Source organism: Euleptes europaea, chromosome 6, assembly GCF_029931775.1.
Source record: "Euleptes europaea isolate rEulEur1 chromosome 6, rEulEur1.hap1, whole genome shotgun sequence".
Lineage (NCBI taxonomy): Eukaryota > Metazoa > Chordata > Lepidosauria > Squamata > Sphaerodactylidae > Euleptes > Euleptes europaea.
Window position 1 is genome coordinate 58,039,209 of NC_079317.1, and position 17,822 is coordinate 58,057,030.

The window sequence follows — 17,822 nt, forward strand, 5'->3', positions numbered from 1 at the left end:
GATCTTTATCAGGCATTGCAAAAAGTTAAATATGAATTAAACAATATACTATCAGTGAATGCAGAATATGCTCTAACTTGTCTGCGTCAGTTGTATTGGGAAGGTGGTGAGAAACCAGGTAAAATTCTAGCATATCGTTTAAAACAGCAAAAGAATAACAATGACATCCGTTTGATCAAAGATGAGAAGAATATAATACATACTGCCTCTAGTGAAATAAATGTACAGTCATATAAGTATTATTCTAAATTGTATAATAAAGGCAAAGAATTTACAGAAAGTGATCTGGAAACATTTTTCTCTCACCTTGATCTTCCATGTTTAGATATTATTCAACAACAGATTCTTGCTGAGCCTTTATCACGAAACAAATAAAAGTAGTAATGATGAATATGAATAATGGCAATCTCCATTATCAGATGAGTTGCCTATTGATTGGCATAAAACCTTTCCGGATATCCTAATTCCAAAACTTTATCAACTGTAGAACAAGATTTTTGAGTCTGGCTCATTGCCATCATCATTATATGATGCCTTTATTACTGTGATTCCTAAACCCAGCAAAGACCATGGTTGGTGTGCAAATTTTTGGCCTATTTCATTGATGAACCCAAAAGGTCGTTACAACTTTGGTACAAAAAGACCAGGTAGGATTTATATGAGCTAAGCAAGGCTCTAACATTCTTAGCCTAGTCACTGATCTGATTGCTTTAAATAGTAAGAGATCTGATCAATTTGCCATTCTTTCACTTGATGCTGAAAAGGCTTTTGACAAAATATACTGGAAATTTATCTTTGCTATATTCGGTTTTCCTCGGACATTTTTGATGTGGATTAGAATTCTTTATTCATCTCCCAGATCCAGGGTGCTGACTAATGGCAAGTTTTCCAAACCATTGCTGCTTTAGAGTGGTACTAGACAAGGTTGTCCTCTTTCTCCTCTTATTTTTTATTTATGTTTGGAACCTCTGGCTGTGCTGTTAGACAAAATAATAATTTTTATGGCTTTATACATAACTCCTTGGAATTTAAAAGTAATTTTTATGCAGGTCATAGAATCATAGAGTTGGAAGGGACCACCAGGGTCATCTAGTCCAACCACCTGCACAATGCAGGAAATTCTGAACTACCTCCCCCCCACACCCCCAGTGACCCATAATTCATGCCCAGAAGATGGTTGTCATAGCCCCAGGCTCCAGCACGTCTGAGGAAGAATCGGAACAATTAGCAGCCCCTCCAGAGGCTGCAGCAGCAGAACAGCCTGAAGCATCAGATGACGGGAAAGAGCCGATGGAAACAACAAAGCAGACAGAGGGGTTGCAGGGCCCCTCGGGAGGCCAGCAAACAGAGGAATGCTCTCCGGGAGAACCAAGACGAAGAAAGACTAGGCAGCTAATGAGCGAAAGATGCAAGTCAGCGCGCCTTCAAGCGAGGCATAAATTAACAGCTGCGGACAATGAAGACAGTGATTAAGCCTCGTTCTGGGAATCGGCCTGATTTAAGGAACAGAAGGGAGTATGCTGTTTGTGGAAGCAACTTTCTGACCTCTGGCGACAGCCAAGCTCCACTCCCAAATTGCCTCAACTGTCTTGGACTTCGGACTGACTTTGGACCCATGGATTGCCTTGCCTGTGACCTTGACCACGGACTGCCTACCAGACAACGTTCTTTGCCTAGCCCCAGATAAGTGACTTTACCGGCTTGACTTCTGGACTGGACTTGACCTGTGCTTCCTTGCTAACCCTCCTGCTCAGTACAGCCACTGGCTGCAGAAGCTCAGCTTCAGTGTTTTCCCCTCAGCGTTCTGCCAGGCCTCCACTCTGCTCTAGCCGCTCCGTGCTGCAACTGCAGCCCTGCCTGCCTACCCGGCCAGAACAATGTCCAAGGTGCCCTCCCTCTCATGATCTGCCTAAGGCCACAGAATCAGCATTGCTGAAAGATGTGCTTAAGAACTTCCAGGGAAGGAGAGCTTACCACCTCCCGAGGAAGCCTGTTCCTAATGTCTAGATGGAAAATCTTTTGATTTAATTTCAACCCATTGGTTCTGGTCTGACCTTCTGGAGCAACAGAAAACAACTCAGCACCCTCCTCTATATGACAGCCCTTTAAGTACTTGAAGATGGTTATCATATCCCCTCTCAGCCTTCTCCTCTTCAGGCTAAACATACCCAGCTCTTTCAACTTTTCCTCATAGGACTTGGTCTCCAGACCCCTCACTATTGTTGTTGCCCTCCTCTGGACATGTTCCAGCTTGTCTACATCTTTCTTAAATTGCAGTGCCCAAAACTGAACACAATACTCTAGGTGAGGTCTAACCAGAGCAAAGTGATACAATCACTTCACGTGATCTGGACACTATACTTCGGTTGATACAGCCCAAGATCTCATTTGCCTTTTTAGCTAAAGGTGATCTTTTATTAAAAGATGATATTTTATTATTTATTTCAGAACCTGTCTTCCATTCCTGCATTAATTAATGCATTAACACCTTTGGAGACTTGGCTGGATACTCAATTAATTGGGCATAATCTGAGTTGATGGCACTGGGAGACAATATATCACAGAGTGTATTTGTCTATGGACATTTTTAGTGCTGTCCAGATGTCATTACTTATCTTGGAATATTGATTCCTAGAGATATTGTGCACATGATTATGCTAAATTTTAACAAGCTAATTGCTGATGCATCTTTGAATTTGGACAGATGGACAAATTTAAACTTGTATCTATGAAGAAAAATACAGTCAAAATTAATATTATACGTAGGATTAGTTACATTTTACGTGCAGTTCCTTTCAATATAACTTGCAGATATATTCATAAAAATACTTTATTTCAGAATTTTATGTGGAGTTCCTCACCAGCTTGGATTTTTTTTGAAGAGGATGCAACTTCCATTTAATGAATGAGGATTTGGTTTCCCTGATCTTAGTTTATATCATCAGGCATATTTGCCAGCATGGTGTAGGGTTAAGAGCAGTGGAGTCTAATCTGGAAAACTGGGTTTGTTTCCCCACTCCTCCTCATGAGTGGTGGACTCTAACCTGGTGAACCGGGTTTGTTTCCGCACTCTTCCACATGAAGATGTTGTTAAATACTGTTTTCCCCTATTTCTGTGATAGAAGAAGAGTTGGTTTTTATACCCTGCTTTTTCTCTATCGTAAGGAGTCTCAAAGTGGTGTACAATTGCCTCCCCCTCCCCTTGTGAGGTAGGTGGGGCTTAGAGAATTCGGAGAGAATGTGACTAATCCAAGGCCACCCAGCAGGCTTCATGTGGAGGAGTAGGGAAATCAAACCTGGTTCTCCAGATTAGAGTTCGCTATTCTTAATCACTTCACCACGCTAGTGATATATTCAATAAATTGAATGAAGGCTCACTTTCTTCCCACATACAAAGGTTAGATTTTTCAGAGCAAACTTATCTTAATTTGAGAGAAAAGTTATACTGTAACAAATTCAGTATAACTAAATTGCCTCTCTCCTGTCATCTGGTAAAGCAGTAAAAATAAGCTTTAAAAGGACCATTATTTGGATTTTTGTTACAACTAAAAGGTGATCCAAAGTTTCTAATGATTTAGTGCCATCTCCTGGGGCAACCGGGAACCCAGATTTACATGGCACACTCAAAGCTCTGATAGAATGACGAAAGGTGGAGGTAAACATTTGTTGAACAGTTTAATTGAGAGAAACTGAAAGTTAGGGGCTGTTGGTACCAAGAGAAATCTGAATTTTTCAATAATATTTTCCTTATGGACATTGTTTGGCTTTCATTCTCAGTTGCTAGTGTTTTATATAAATATTTCAATAGATATTTGTGCCCACAATCTTTTGTGCTTATTTTAATGTTGTTTAAAACCAGATTTCATAATTTATAATATTCACTAAGAGAGACATTTCTTGACCATCTCCCTCTCCTCTAATGGAAAAAGCAGACTAATCTGTTTAGACTCCAGAAGTAGTCTTCTGCTATACATTCCCAGAATTAAGAGCAAGCCCCATTCTATTGGTTTAACTCTGTGTCTCCTAGAATCCCATTATATAGTCATGCAAAAATGTTAGGGGAAATAAATAGCCTACTATGAATTCACCAAATCAGTTTAAACGTCTGTTGTGCAATTGGTATACAAGCTAAAATCAAAAGAACAAAGCAATTGTCACCCAAGGCAACAGGAGTTTTCAACAAGAACCCTCCATGCCACAGATAAACTGCCTTGGGAATTTGCTGGCATTTCATGTTTGTGATACCCCATTGGAGGCTGGCATTCAATGGGAGACAAGGTAAATAAATAAAAATCACTAATGTGTCCAAGCTTTTGACATGCTTAAGGAAGGTCTCTGAACTGTATCCTTAGTCGATTAGCGATCTGTACCTGTTATTAGTGATTTAGTGATAGGTACAAATTAGTGATTTGTACCTGTTATTCCCAAGTACACAACAGAACTCTGCAGATACTAAAGAAGGACGTTTACTCATTATAAAATATACAGAATGAAATGAAAATACTCATTCCTAATAAAAATAACATTACTAAGCACAGGACAATTCTCTACAGAAGGGGGGAGAGAGTTTTTGCATTTTCAACTCTACGATATCTGAATTAAATAACTGTATTTTTTCATTAAATAACTGTATATTTTCTCAGCATTCTCATTTAAAACGGAGCCTTGATTCCTTACCGTGAAGGCTCCCTCTGTTCTGAGGCGATGGGCATTTTGAAGCTGTGGGTGTTTACCGATGCTCTCTGGTGAGACAGGACAAAATCTTATTGGCTGTCTCCTCTAGGCAGGAAACAGCCCTCAGCTTCCCACTTTCAGACTTGCCAAGCCCGAAGCAGGAAAACTTCAAGAAAGGAATAGAGGAAAAAACTTCTAACAAGTATAATAAGTATAAATAGAAATTGGTTAAATCAAGGAAGACAGAACCTGGAAAAACTGCAAAAACTGTAAAAACTCCCCATAACTATACTTGTTACCCCAGTAAATCTATTAAACTATCAGTCAGATGATTCATGTATCTAAGGTATTTCCATGTGTGCTCATGTATGTAGTAACCATGTATGTAGTGAATTGTATGTCCCATGTTTTACCGGGTGGGCAAGATGCCCATTGCCTCAGAACAGAAGGAGCCTTCACAGTAAGGAATCAAGGCTCCGTTCTCTTCTGAGGCTAGGGCATCTTGAAGCTGTGGGACTTGCAAGAGTTTCGACCCGGGTGGGTAAGGAAAACTAATTATTCCACTACATGCTGTAACACTCTACGCTCGAAAGCCGCATGGACTGATGACCATGTGTTAATTTTGTAGTGTTTTATAAATGTAGAGACGCTAGATCACGTTGCGGCCCTACATATCTCGTCTACAGGTGCTTGTTTTTCAAAGGCCGCTGTGGTGGCAGCACTACACAAAGAGTGAGTGGTGATTCCGCTTGGAATTGGCTTATCACATGCTTTGTATGCCTCTGTGATGAATAGTTTCAGGGTGTAACTTATAGACGCAGCCAACATCTTTTGGCCCTTGTTGGGGTTAGAAATTGCTATGAACAAAGAGTCTGAACTCCGCGGTTCTTCTTATGAAAATCCGTAGAGCTCTGCGTAAGTCTAGGGTATGCCACTGATGTTCTTTCTGATGTGAAGGTTTAGGACAGAATGATGGCAGATTGATCTCTTGTGTTCTGTGAAAAGACGAATTCACTTTTGGTAGGAACGTAGGATCCGGCCGAAGAACAACCCTATCCTTATGAAAGGTACACAGTCCTTCTCTGATGAAAAGAGCTCTCAACTTGGACACCCTACGGGCCGAAGTGATGGCCGTTAAAAACAAGACCTTTAATCTTAGGTATTTTAAAGAGACCGTCCCCAGTGGTTCGAATTGTGCCTTTGTAAGTGCCTTCAGGACCAAATTAAAATTCCATGTCGGAAAACGATGCACGACAGGAGGACTCAGCTGGGTCACACCTTTTAGAAAAGCCACCATGTCACGATGTCTAGATGTAGGTAGACCTTCAATCGTTGGAATGACTGTTGAAATAGCGGCAATTTGTCGTCTTAAGGTGGCCGCAGAGAGCCGCATCTGAACCCCATCCTGTAGAAACTTCAGGAGTTGTCCAATGTCGGGAGCGAGTGGATCTACCTTTTTTCTCCGGCACCACCGCACAAAGGCCTTCCATGAGGTGTTGTATATGCGCCTAGTCGTCGGTCTTCTAGCTTCGATGATGGTATCTATAACTCTAGATGAATAACCGCACTTCAAAAGGAGCTCCCGTTCAAGTTCCACACGGTTAAACAAAACGATAGGGGGTCTTGGTGGAAGACAGGTCCTTGTTGCAACGAAGCCCCTTCCTGAGGAATTCTCCACGGTTCCTGAATGGATAGCTGTTTCAATGTGACGAACCACGGTCTGCGGGGCCAATACGGAGCCACTAGAAGAAACCTGGCCCTCTCGTGTACTATCTTCCGTAGAACTTTTGGGAGGATAGGGAGTGGTGGGAAATGCATACAGCAATCCCTTGGGCCAAGGGCTCAGGAGAGAGTCTATCACTTCCGCTTTTGGATGGAAGAACCTGGACCCGAATCTCGGGAGTTTGGTATTTGTTGCTGACGCGAACAAGTCCATCACTGGGGTTCCGAATTTGAGGCAGATGATCTGGAAGGTCTCCTGCGTGAGAGACCACTCGCCTTCGTCCAAGGTCTGGCGGCTCAATCAGTCTGCTTGTATATTTAATGTTCCCTTTGTATGTTCCGCTCTGATGGATCAGACGTTGTTCTGAGCCCAGAGGAAAATCTGTTCCGTTTCCTTGTGGAGGGTCGAAGACTTTGATCCCCCCGTTTGTTTAAATGAGCCTTCGTGGCCACATTGTCCTTATAAGAATATGACGGTCGAGTAGTCTCGACTGGAAGTGATACAACGCCAGCTTGACTGCTCTGATCTCCAGTACGTTGATATGAGATCTTTTGTCCTGGCAAGACCACCGACCCTGAGCTGTCTGGTTCTCTAATGTGGCACCCCAACCCTCCAGACTTGCGTCTGTGAAGATCTGGGTTGGTTCCTCGTGCAAATACTGGGTGGACTGACCAAGGTTGGCGGAGCTGTGCCACCAGGCTAAGCTGAGTTTCACCTTTTGTGATATCAGGATCGGTCTGTCTATCTTGTGAGTTATGTCCCCCTGATATGGCCTTAACAGCCACTGTAGAGGTCTGGACTGGAAACGGGCCCACGGTACTATCCCTATACAGGATACCATTAACCCCATCAACTTTGCAAGAAGCATGAGGTGGGCCGACTTGGTGCTTGAGATGGCATTGGCTAACTTGGAATTTTTTCCCCTTCTTTCCTGTGACAAGGATATGGTGTTTGTGGACGAATTTATGACTACCCCCAAGTGTAGCATTGTCTTGGATGGGACCAAAGAGCTTTTGAGTCTGTTCACCAAATAACCGTGTTCCTCCAGTACCTGAATGATTCTGTGTGTGTGTTGAAGTGACTGGTGGTAGGAGTGTGCACAAATGAGGCTGTCGTCCAGGTACAGGTGTACCTGGACTCCCTCTTGTCTCAGCGTGGCCATGACTGTGACTAAAACTTTGGTGAAAATGCGCGGAGCAGAGGTCAACCCAAAGGGGAGGGCTCTGAATTGATAGTGTCGGCCTGCATGTGCAAAGTGAAGAAATCTCCTGAGTCGGGTCTATTGGAATATGTAAATATGCTTCTGTGAGGTCGAGAGAGGCCATGTATGTGTCTGGTGTAAGGGACTCTACCGTAGATCGGAGAGTTTCCATGCGGAAATGTTTCGGGGCTACTCGTCTGTTGATGTATTTTAAATTTAAAATAGCCCTCCAGTCCCCGTTGCGTTTTGGGACTGTGAAAAAAACTGAATATACTCCCAGACCGACCTCCTCCGGTGGTACGTGTTCTATGGCCTTTATAGTGTAGAGGTGTTGTATGGCTCTTACGGTTCTTAGATACTTTCCCCTTTTTAAAGCCAATGGTGATTGGACAAATCGATCTGAGGGGGTCTTGAAGAATTCTATAAGGTACCCGGTTGAAATGATCCTTAGCACCCATTTGTCCGGGTTTGAGGCTATCCATCTGGGTAGAAAATGCTGTAGCCTCCCCCCCACCTGTAACGATATGGCGTCACTGGGGGTTAGTTTTGGAGAACTTATCTCCCTTTTCTGGTCTAAATTGCCTTCGCTTTTGGAACTTTCCCCCTCTGCGAAAGGAGCCCCTATTGGACCATGAGCCCCGTCTGTATTCAGACCGATATCTAGGAGTTGGCCTATAGGGACGAAAGGAAGGGTATGATGGACCTCTGTTGTCCTTTCTAACTTGTCTGGGAAGAGCCTTCTTATCTCTGGTTTCTATCAATATGTTATCCAATTTTTCACTGAACAAGCGACCCCCTTAGAGTGGGTAGGCCATCAGAATCGCCTTAGACCGGAAGTCCGACTGCCACGGTCTAAGCCACAGAGCTCTCCTGACAGCGGAGAGGGATGCTATGGATCTGGCGGAAAATGACATCGCATCCAAGGATGCGTCTGCCATGAGGGAAATTGCCTTGAAAACTCTGTCCAAACCAATGACCACTCTACGGTTCTCTTGAGGAATTAGTTGAACAAGTTTTCTCATCCATATGGTGGATGCCCTGGCAAATATAGATGTGGTGGCACTAGCCTGGATGGAAAGAGCTGCAGCCTCATGTGCCTTACGGGTAAGGAACTCAGCTTTTTTGTCCAGATGGTCTCTGATGGAGCCAGCCCCATCCTCAGAAACCACGCTAGGGTTCTGAGCGTCTACAACTGGGGCTTCCACCACTGGAATTTTTAAAAGTTCCATAGCATGAGCAGAGAGATTGTAAAGCTTACGCAAATTGGCTGGAAACTGTCTATTAGATGTTGGATTCTCCCACTCAGATTTGACCGCCTTTTGAAAAAACTCAGGAAAAGGGACTAGGTTATTTTGAGTCTGAGTTCTTGGAAAGCATTCCTTAACCCCCCTCTTCAATTTGGGCTGAGGCTCCTCGGCTGAGTCGGTCTCCTCATTAAGATCAAGAGCCACCAATGCTCTAGCCAGCAACTCCTGGAAAACCTCTGAGGCAAACAGTCTAGGCTGTTGTTCCTCAGAGAAAGTGAATTCTTCATCGGAATCAATCTCTCCCTCCTCTGATCCCAAGTCGTCAGAGTCAATAGGATATGAAGAGGGTCCCGGCCCTGGTTCCTGAACCATAGTGGGTCGAGCTTTCATGGCTGCTTTAGTGGGCCATGGCTTGAGACCCCTCTGAGCAGGCTCAAACTCCCTCTCTTCAACTCCCCTGGAAGCCTGACTAGAGGAATGGTTGCCCACAGAACTCTCCTGTTGCCCTGCATTAGGGTAATGGAAGGAGGGTATCATAGCCTGCATCATCTGCCATTGTCTTTCTAGGGCAATATTAAACATGGCAGAAACCTGTTCCAGGGTAGCCGGGTTCCCAACTCCCAACTGGCACGGGAGAGTGGGGTTCAAAATGGCGGCCTCCTCTCTTATCGCACTACTGCTAGTTCCAGGAGCCGAGTCTAATCCTAGAGGAGGAGGGGCCGAAATTATGGGCAAAGAAGGCTGCGGAGAGAATAAGGGGGCTGCCAAACGATCGTGCTTTACCTTCCCCTTACCGCCGCTTAATTTACTGCCGCCTGTTTTAAAGGTGAACTTTTTCTTTTTTTTGTCTCCCAGCGACGGAGCCGACTTTCGCGCCTTTTTTCCCTTGCCGGCCGCTACCGCCTTGCCATGCGCAGCCGCCTCCTCACCCGACTTACAGAGGTCTTGCAGGCTTTTACTGTCCAAGGGTCCGTGAGGACGGCCATTGGACACCTCAACGGTCACCCGGGCGGATTGGACCAGCCCACTCTCGCAATCTCCCACTGAAAGGAGATCGTCCTCCCTCGTCTGATTCCCGTCTGCCATTTTACCACAGAAGGAAAAGGTAAATTGGAGTAAGGGAGAAAAGAAGCCTAACAATAGATTTTAGTTTAGAATAGATAACAGTCAGTAAGGAACTGTGTAGAGACACTGCTCTCCCCTCAAAGGCAGGACGGAAAGTGGGAATCTGAGGGCTGTTTCCCGCCTAGAGGAGACAGCCAATAAGATTTGGTCCTGCCTCCCCGGAGAGCATCGGTAAACACCCACAGCTTCAAGATGCCCTAGCCTCAGAAGAGAACATTTATATGATCATGTGAAAAGACCGGACAAATTAGCATCATAACTATATGAAAAAAAGCTCTTAGGCCAATTAGGAGTATCTGAAAATATCTGAGGAATTAAACCCAACTTGCATTAACAACCCAAAATATAACAGCAACTATAAGGTTAGTCAGACGAAATTGTTTTTATAAATTGCAGCATGGTGCCTAAATTGTTACAATGCTTACATAATAATTGTATTTCTATATTTATAAAGGTTATTTGTTGGCTATAAGCTCAAATTAAAGAACTTGAAAATTACTTGGACCTAAGTGGCTACTTTTATAGGCCTTTTATGCATGGGTAGTTTTTGCTGGATATGCTGCTCTCTCAATGCACAGTATTGGAACTCAAATTCTCAAATCACTATGCATAGGGGCTCCCCCCCCCCAAAAAAAAAGAAATTCCTGGAGTACTTGAGGTTAAGTTTATGCATCACCAGGGAAAATGCAGAGCTTCAGAACTAATGCCATTATTCCCCTCCCCCTTCAAATACCCCTTCAAATTCTGCTTTGTGATTGGCTGTAGTGTTATTTTTTTTAACTACATCACCAGCCCCCATCAGCCATGCAGTGGGATTCTTTCATTTTAACTGAACTTAGAAGCCACAATTCACCACAAACCCTCCCCCCCCTGACTTTTCCCTCTGTTTTCCACTGTTTTCTTTTCCCGGCCACTTTCTGCTGTTTGAATCCCCCTCCGCCCTTTTGACCAAGTGCTTCGCATCTTGTGTGCATCTGTGTGTGTCTGTGTGTGTAGGTTCTCTGTGTGTCTCCATAACAGATGGGTTGGGTAAGTCATTTTCTCACACATCCACATCAGCCAAGGTCTGAAACTGACACACTCACTGTAAAGCTGACCAAATACACAGCTGCATAAGTCATTTGTGATTATTTCAGCATTCTTGCTTAGTCGCAAACAAAAAAAAACCACCCTGTTTGATCAGGTCTGAAACTGACCACACCCGCTGTGAAACTGACCAAATAAGCAGCCTCATAGTATTCCAGCTTCAAGGGGAGGGACTGGATGGGAGGGAAAGACAAGTGGGAGGGAGAAGCAAGAATGGCCGTGGGGAGAAAACCCTGAATTGACAAGTATACACAGGACCAGCTTTCAATTTGGGATCGAGGCAGACATTAAACCCGGGGTAAAACAGCATCCACAAAACATGTGGAAAATGCAAGATGAGAGCAAGGCGACTTCTAAAAGTTGGAAGATGCATGCATAATGAAAACAAAGCCCCAAAGTACTTGGGGTTTAAAGGTTATGGAAACAACCTGTGCGTAAAAGGCCATATTCAAGCTTTTTAAGTCAAATGACAAATTGGTAGTGGTTGACCCACTCCCTGCTGACATTAGCCATACGACATTACAGTCAGTTTTATACACAGACTCTGTTTTTCACTTACGGCATTTCTATTATCATATCTCCAAGAATTCATCTTCACAACTATTTTTTAAATCTATTTAAACAATAATTTAAAAATACATCATTGTATACCATATATTTTAAAAGCTAAAAGTCAATGTTTTAAAGGTAGCTTAAAAGCAACCATGCATGTTGAAAAAAATATTTTTGTATTACACTGTTTTACATTCCATAGAAATGTAAATTATGTTATACATACTATGGGAGGGAAGGTGGCATGGTGTAGCCTGATCTCGTCAGATCTCGGAAGCTAAGCAGAGTCAGTACTTGGAAGGGAGACCACCAAGGAAGACTCTGCAGAAGAAGGCAATGACAAACTACCTCTGCTTTTCACTTGCCATGAAAGCCCCTTGCTGGGGTTGCCATGAGACCTGATGGCACTTTACATACATATACATACTATGGCTGCATAACAAATGGCCACAGAGCCATTTTCATGTTTGTTTGTTTTTCTGATGTTCATCCCTCATGGTTATGGGTACAAAAGAAGGTGGATAGAATTCTGAAAAAAACATCTGACAACTAGTAGAAAAGCAGGGTTGCTTTAGATACAACTAGTGAGATGTGCTTGATGGATCAAAACTAGCACATAATATAATAAGGCCACCAGGGGAAATCTCAGTCTAGAAATCCCAGACTTGGAACTGTTCCACTAAAGGCTTAGTCTCTGCTCTTTCACAGATGAAAAGCTTCCAAGATATTCATGACTAGGTACAGATGGTGTATACTCTTTTTGCATTTTGTTCAACAGACACTTTGACCTGACTTGATTCCTATTAGAAATTAAAACTATTTTTCCAGCTTCCCCCCCCCCCTCTTCTTTCTCCATCTGTTCAGAGGGAAAAAATTAAGACACACACAGAGGGCACCAAAATGTTCTGTACTATTTTTATACCCTTTTCTACAAATTCTGAAATCACAGAAACACAGCTGAAAAGATCATTCTTATTCAATTAATAGAATAAGATAATGTAGAAACTATAAATTATACAGTATAATGCCAAGAACATTGGAAATAACACAAAATGTACTTTCTAAGGCTATAGGAGTTAGATAGTCAAAGGAACAGACTTGCAGTTCTGCTAAGCCTTGGTAGAGTTAGGCTTGGGATTAGACAGTGATTTTTCCTGTCCAAAAGGAGGGGAAGAGAAGTGACTTTTCAGGAACATTCTCTTAAGATAGTATAGGTAGCCATTAGGGAGAGTTTTTGGACAGTGTCTATAGTGAGACTGTATCAAATAAATAAAGTGGAACATCAGTGATCACTATCTATAGTGAAACATATAGCTTGTACAGTTTGTACACAGATCTCATAAAATAGTCCAGAAGTCCACAATGCAAAACTCTGGCAACCAAAAATGCTACAAACTCAGAGGATCACTGAAATGTAGACGATGGTACAACTCACATGTAGCAAACTAAGGTTTGTTATTAGAAATCACTAGATAATTTGTCTTAAAAATCCTCAGATTCATACACACTTTCCCCCTTCCTCTTCTTGTGTGTGAGGCTCAGAAATTAATCAGTTCTACTTTTGTGACAAACAAGTTTGTTGTTGTCTAAATCAAAAGCTATAGTTTGTTTTCATGCCTTGAACCTAGGTTTAAACTGTGGTTTAGAGACGAGAACAAACAATACTTTGAACAAAACAATAAACACACTTTCAAAGAGCAAGTGGAACTGATTAACATGAGTTCCGCAGAAAAGAGGAAACAAGAAAACACATAAGCCCCAGGATTTTTTATTTATTTTGAGAAAGGCAAAGATAACCTGATCCATTCAATATACGGTGTAGCCAGAACTGAGGCTCTTACAACCTGGGTGTACCTATGCAATCTGAGCACCCTACCTCTTAGAGGACTTTAAAATAGGCTAATATAGGGTTCAACAAATCCTGGGTACCAGGTTGCCATGGCGCCTAAAAATTTCATTGTGATATTTTCAGCAATTATCTAATTATGAGGTTTTTATTTGTGACAGTCCCATATTTATTTAGATGATACAACATTTTAGCATATTATAAATTAAAAATCATGAAGAACTGTGAAGTCCTTAACAGTAGGTTTTGTGGTAGCAACAGTGAGAAAATATTGTCATAAAAATATAAAACCCTGAAAACTAAAAAATGAGTCTGGCACCTAAAGTTTTGACTGGCTCCTAGAGCCAAAGAAAATTTGTCAAGGGCTAATGCCTAATGAAATAGGACATTTGGCTAAATCAACCATAACTGGGAGAGTCCCCCACAATTCCATATCAATTTGTACCATTTGGGACCTCAAAATCTAAATGGAATTCAACCTTGGAATTAATGTACCAACAGCTATAAAATTAATCAATACCCCCCCCAAAGACCTTAAAATAAGAACTAATGAGAGCAAAACCATCAGACCTTATTGCACACAGGATAACGTAGTAAAATCAGTAGTTTCCAAATAGGATAAAGGAATAGACATGAATGAACCCATATGGCTGGTTAAGGCTTAGCAATCTTTGTGGTTCAAGGGAATTATAAGTAGAATACTTTCCATTTGCAGCTACCTCAAACAGGATGACTAAGGCAGAAAAAAATTAAGTATTGGTGCATGTATATTCTTATATTTATTTAGTGGCTTAAGAGGACATTTGATAAAAAGAATCCATGTTTTACAAATTCAATTTCTTAGACACTATTGACTGAAAATAGAATTTGTTATATTTTATGTTTGTAGCTTGTGGGATTCAATTGTGTATGTACCTGTCCACTAAGACAGTAAGTGACTGTACATACAGTATCTGTATTACAGGCTGGCTATGTATCAGTCAGTGTCTGTTTTGAAATCTATTATCTGTTCTTGGAAGCAGATACTTACAAAGAAGGATCTTGGACGAGGTCTTTAAGGTTTATCCCACTACGATCTTCTGCGAGATTCCTGAAGCAGCTGTCACTCACTAAAAAGAAAGAGGAAGGGAAAGTATTATTTATTATCATCCTCTTCTCCATTTACAGCCTACCTTTCTCACCGAGACTCAAGGTGGATTATAAAATAGTATAAAAATGAACAAACAATGCAGTTGGGCTGGTACTGAAGAACTGGAAAACAATGCAAGCAAACAGAACAACTATCTAAAGCAGTGGTTCCCAAACTTTTCGGGCCACTGCCCCCTTGTTTCCACAAACTTGACTCCAGCGCCCCCTACCCTAGCCTATTAAAAACATTATTCAAAATAGGGGTTTGCATGACTCACTACAGAAGATAAGAACAATAAAATTTCAAAACAGTAACAGTTAATTGCACATCTATTCAAAATCAAATTAAAACTTTTTAGTTGAAATTTATTCAACAAAACTGATGAACTTGATCCAGTGGTATCAGCTCTTCAAAGTCTGGAAAAAAATTCTGATAGTTTCCACCAAATTTGCCAGCATGGTGTCATAGCTTGATCTATTGTAAATTAATGAACAACAGAGTTGAAGGGGCCCACCTCTATTGCCCCCCTGCTGCCCCCTTGCCTCTTAGTGCCCCCCTAGAAAATCCCACCGCCCCCCAAGGGGGTGGTATTTCCCACTTTGGGAACCACTGATCTAAAGCAACAAAACTGTCCATGAAGCAACGAATTGTAAGGTAACAAAATAGTCTGAAACAGCCTGAATACACTGAAAAGAGTTACACAAGTAGAAGACACTGAACTGCAGTACTGTAATGTAATAACCATTTTTCCTGAAAAGAACATATTTTACAGCTTCAGAAAGTGCAATGCAAACGTGTACCCCGACAATCTGGTTTTGAGACAGCAGGTACGGAATCTACAAAATATGCACGTTCCTCTTTTTCAGACAAAATGGCAATTGTGTGTCCTGAGATTATCAGGTGTAGCGTGCTCTCCTAGTACCCAGGATCAAAGTGCCAAAAAGGTGACACCTGAAAATGGTTACTGAGATCTAAAAAAGGGCTCAAGTATTCCAAACCCTTTAATGAATTTTCAGATACACTGACAAAATACAAGTCAGTAGAGTACTATATGTTGTATACTAATTATTAATAAATGCTTCATCCAGGAATGAAAATACTTCAGATCACTGACTCCAAACATTCCATCACACCACCTAATCACATATGAGAGAGGAGTGTAGGGAAGTGTCAGAGAAAACAGAGCAAAGGAACCTCCCCTGTAGCAGATAGGGAGCCAGTTCATCGCGCCCTACCCTCAGATGCCTGGCCAGAGAAACGCCTCTCAATCCTCTGGCAGCAAAGAAGGAATGGAAAGGCCAAAGCACGACCTACCTAGACTGCAATCCAAGGCACATTTCCAGCACCTCAACTACATCTTTCAGCAGCGGCCTGAGTAGAGTGGAAGCAGTGGATGAAATACTACTGGAGAATCTTCCCTGTAGCAGACAGGAAGCCAGTTTATCAGAGCTCCCCCCCACACCAATGGCTCTTGGCCAGAGAAATGCCTCTCAACCTACCAGCAGCACAAAGAGAACAGAAATGCCATAGCACAACCTACCCAAACTGCAATCCAAGGCATACTTCCAGCACCTCGGCTACATCTTTCAGCAGCCGCCACAAACACACACCACAGAAAATGCTGTGAAAGCAATGTCAAAAAGGTGTCATCCTCTGGCGTGAAGGCCAAACTGCGGGGGTTTTTCCACCTTTTTCCTCTGAGGTATAAATAGCGGTTAGCTATTGTTGATCTTGTTCCGTGCCTTCCATTAATGGGACTGGTAATGATCTAAAGGAAATGTAGTAGTATTTGTAGACCTTTTGTAGTTTTTGTATGCAGTGGATTTGCTAAATAAATTTAGTGATATGTAGTTAGGGGAAAATATAGGGAAATAAATTACTTGTGGATTAAAGCATGCCCCCCAAAAGCCTATGCCCTCTTCTGGAAAAGACTCTCCTATGAATGCGATTCCGTCTTTGGGAAGTGTAAGAACTCTTCTTAAAAGTGAGTTCAATACATCTGAGGAAAAAATAATAAAGTTTGAAGGGCAGTATTAGACAGTAAGGTGGGAATCCACAGGAAAAAGAATTCAATTTAATGAGAAAAAGACCGAATTAATCTTGCAGAGCTTAAAAGAATCAAAGGATCAAAAAACTGTAGTTGAGGAACTGAGGAATAAACTTGAGATATTAGGAACAAAATGTACTATTAATGAGGATATCAGTCATAGAAGCGACGACAAAATTATTGATGTTGAGGACAAACAGGAAGAATTGGACAACAACAGTAGTAAATTATCTCTCAAACTGAGAGAGGTTAAGAGGAAACTGCAGGAAGAGTACTTGCTTTTTATTTAGAGTATTGGTTTTCTGAAATCTTAGGCTCAGACATCGCAGATGGTATTAAAATTTCTCGTGTATTTGTGGTTAACTCCCAAGTCGCAAGATCTAGGAATAGCTCTAGAAATATCTTGGTAACTTTTGATTCAGCTCTTATGAAGGAGACTGTGTATAGGAAATTAAGAGAGGGTCCCCTAAAAATTGATAACTGCAACAATTTTGCTGTTTCTCTGTGACCCCTTTATGTGTAACCTCTGCAAAGGGACTTCTCTGTAGTGTTCTGAGGTGATGTGTGTTATGCTGCCTCCTTGCTTTCCTTATTTTCACTGCCACCAAAGGCTCTTGCCTTAGAATTTTTAGTTGGACCAAAAAATCAGGATGGTTTAGCTGTAAATGGTAGAATGACATAACGTTCAGCGTGGGAGGTTGCTGAGGTAAAAGGGTATCCTCCACTCTAAAATAAACAGTTGTTTTTCTTAAACTTGAATAGAGTTTCTGTATGGTTAATAAGAGTAATGGTTACAATAGCATAATGGTTCCTTAAATAGACCTAGCCACACAGGCTTACTTTTCCTCACTTGCCACTTGGGCCAATAACTTCCACAAAGCCTAACTTTCCAACTTGCCACCCAGGCTAATAATTTCCAAACAGAACACATATTTCTCTCACACTCTATAGCACCTCACTCAAGCTCCTTCCTCCACACACATATTGCTCAGCACTAACTCTCACACACAAAGCCTCTCTCTGAACAGACAACTCCTCTACCTAGGGTACAGCTACCATCCAATCATAACACATTTCAGTCACCCTCTTTCTTACTCTATAGGCCTACATTTTAGAATACTGCAACATGCATTTAAAAATACATACCCAGTATTTCCATGGAAAAACACCACAATAACACTATCCAGGTCTT

The 17,822-nt window shown here is 41.9% G+C and overlaps 1 protein-coding gene across 15 annotated transcripts in view; it reads right to left on the reverse strand.

The window, feature by feature from the left end:
• Nucleotides 1-17,822, reverse strand: part of GPHN (gephyrin) — a 321,466-nt gene that overhangs the window by 238,694 nt on the left and 64,950 nt on the right. For all 15 annotated transcript variants that reach the window (XM_056850804.1, XM_056850798.1, XM_056850801.1 and 12 more), the window contains exon 2: nucleotides 14,485-14,563. In XM_056850804.1, the coding sequence (XP_056706782.1) occupies nucleotides 14,485-14,563 (79 nt within the window). The remainder of the gene's footprint in view (nucleotides 1-14,484; nucleotides 14,564-17,822) is intronic.